We start from the raw sequence: 1,768 nt of genomic DNA, 5'->3' as shown, positions 1-1,768 counted from the left end.
TGGCCATTGTTTATGCTCTTGACAAGTTTCGGACCTACCTCATAGGTTCGAAATGATTGTCATACTGACCATGCTGCGCTGAAGTATCTCTTGGCCAAGAAAGAGGCCAAACCACGACTTATACGGGATATCTTACTACAAGAGTTTGATTTGGAGATCCGTGACAAGAAGGGTGCTGAGAATGTAGTTGCAGATCATCTCTCCCGATTGAGGTTTGAGTCCAGTCTGATGGTCCCATAGATGATGCCTTTCCAAATGACCATCGTCTTGCTGTGTCTACTCAATCTCCATGGTATGCTGATTTGCTAACTATTGTGTTAGTGGTTCTCATCCTCCTGATTTGACTTACCAACACGCAAGAAGTTTATCATGATGCCAAGCATTATTTTTGGGATGACCACTCTTATACAAGAGGTGCTCAGATGGCTTGTTCCGTCGATGTATAGCTGATTGGGAGATAGTTGGCATTCTCTAACATTGTCATAGTATGCCTTGTAGTGGTCATCTTGGCTCACAAGCTACAACTTATAGAGTTCTTCAGAGTGGCTTTTATTGGCCTACCATTTTCAAAGATGCTCGTGTTTTTTGTCTTTCTTGTAATGAATGTCAACGAACGGGTAATATTTCTAAAGACAGGAGATGTCACAATGGGATATTTTGGAGATTGAACCATTTGATGTATGGGGCATGATTTCACGGGACCTTTCCCTTCTTCTTGTGGAAATAAGTATATATTGGTTGCTGTGGATTATGTGACTAAGTGGGTTGAAGCTGTGGCTTCCATTACTAATGATTCTAAGGTAGTCATGAAGCTCTTCAAGAAGGTTATTTTCCCTCGATTCGGAGTCCTGAGAGTCTTGATAAGTGATGGGGGATCTCACTTTCATCAGAGAACCTTCAAAGCTTTACTGAAGAAATATGGAGTCACTCATAAAGTTGGTTTAGCTTATCATCCTCAGACTAGTGGTCAAGTTGAAGTCTCCAATCGTCGGATCAAGCGCATCTTGGAGAAGGTAGTCAACAGGTCAAGGAAGGATTGGTCACAAAAATTGAATGACACTTTGTGGGCTCTGCGAACTGCTTTTAAGACACCTCTAGGAACCACCCCATATCGATAGTCTATGACAAAGCTTGTCATTTACCAGTTGAAATGGAGTATCTCTCAGCTTGGGTAGTTAAAGAAATTAATCTGGATTTGGAAGCTGCGGGGGAAGCAAGACTTCTTCAACTGAATGAGTTAGATGAGCTTCGACTGGAAGCATATGAAAACAACAAACTTTACAAGGAGCAAACAAAGAGATTTCATAACAAGATGATTGTGAAGCGGGAGTTTAATGTTGGTGACAAAGTTCTATTATACAACTCTAGACTGAGGCTTTTTCCTGGAAAGCTTAAGGAAAAATGGTCTGGACCTTTTGTTGTCACTGACATGAAAGCACATGGAGCTATTGAAGTGGCCAATGCAGCTGGGACGAAGTTTAAAGTGAATGGGCAGCGTCTGAAACTCTACCATGAGGGAGCCTTCATCGGCCAAGTAGAGGTTATGTACCTAGACACTCCCTGATTTTGAGAAGAGGTACTACGGTCGTGCGGGACCATCTAAACCAGCGCTTTGCTGGAGGCAACCCGTCTTTTATTTTCTTCTTGTTAGTTTAGTTTTTTTTCTTTTAAATTTTCATTTTTTTTTTCTTTAGAGCGGTGAGGAGAGTGTACTGATATTTGGACGAGTCTGTTGTGTGCAGGAGGCAAATTTTACGACTTGGGAAAC

The 1,768-nt window shown here is 41.7% G+C and overlaps 1 protein-coding gene across 1 annotated transcript; it reads left to right on the top strand.

Moving 5' to 3' along the window:
* The first annotated feature begins 1,150 nt into the window (after positions 1 to 1,150).
* LOC125491944 (uncharacterized) lies at positions 1,151 to 1,564 on the top strand. Its single transcript, XM_048634026.1, has one exon. It carries the CDS (start codon positions 1,151 to 1,153, stop codon positions 1,562 to 1,564), a length of 414 nt encoding a protein of 137 aa, XP_048489983.1.
* The last annotated feature ends 204 nt before the right edge of the window (positions 1,565 to 1,768 follow it).

This window comes from Beta vulgaris, chromosome 7 (genome assembly GCF_026745355.1).
Source record: "Beta vulgaris subsp. vulgaris cultivar EL10 chromosome 7, EL10.2, whole genome shotgun sequence".
NCBI lineage: Eukaryota > Viridiplantae > Streptophyta > Magnoliopsida > Caryophyllales > Amaranthaceae > Beta > Beta vulgaris.
Note: the sequence above shows the minus strand (reverse complement) of the source record. Positions and strands in the feature narration are given on the sequence as shown.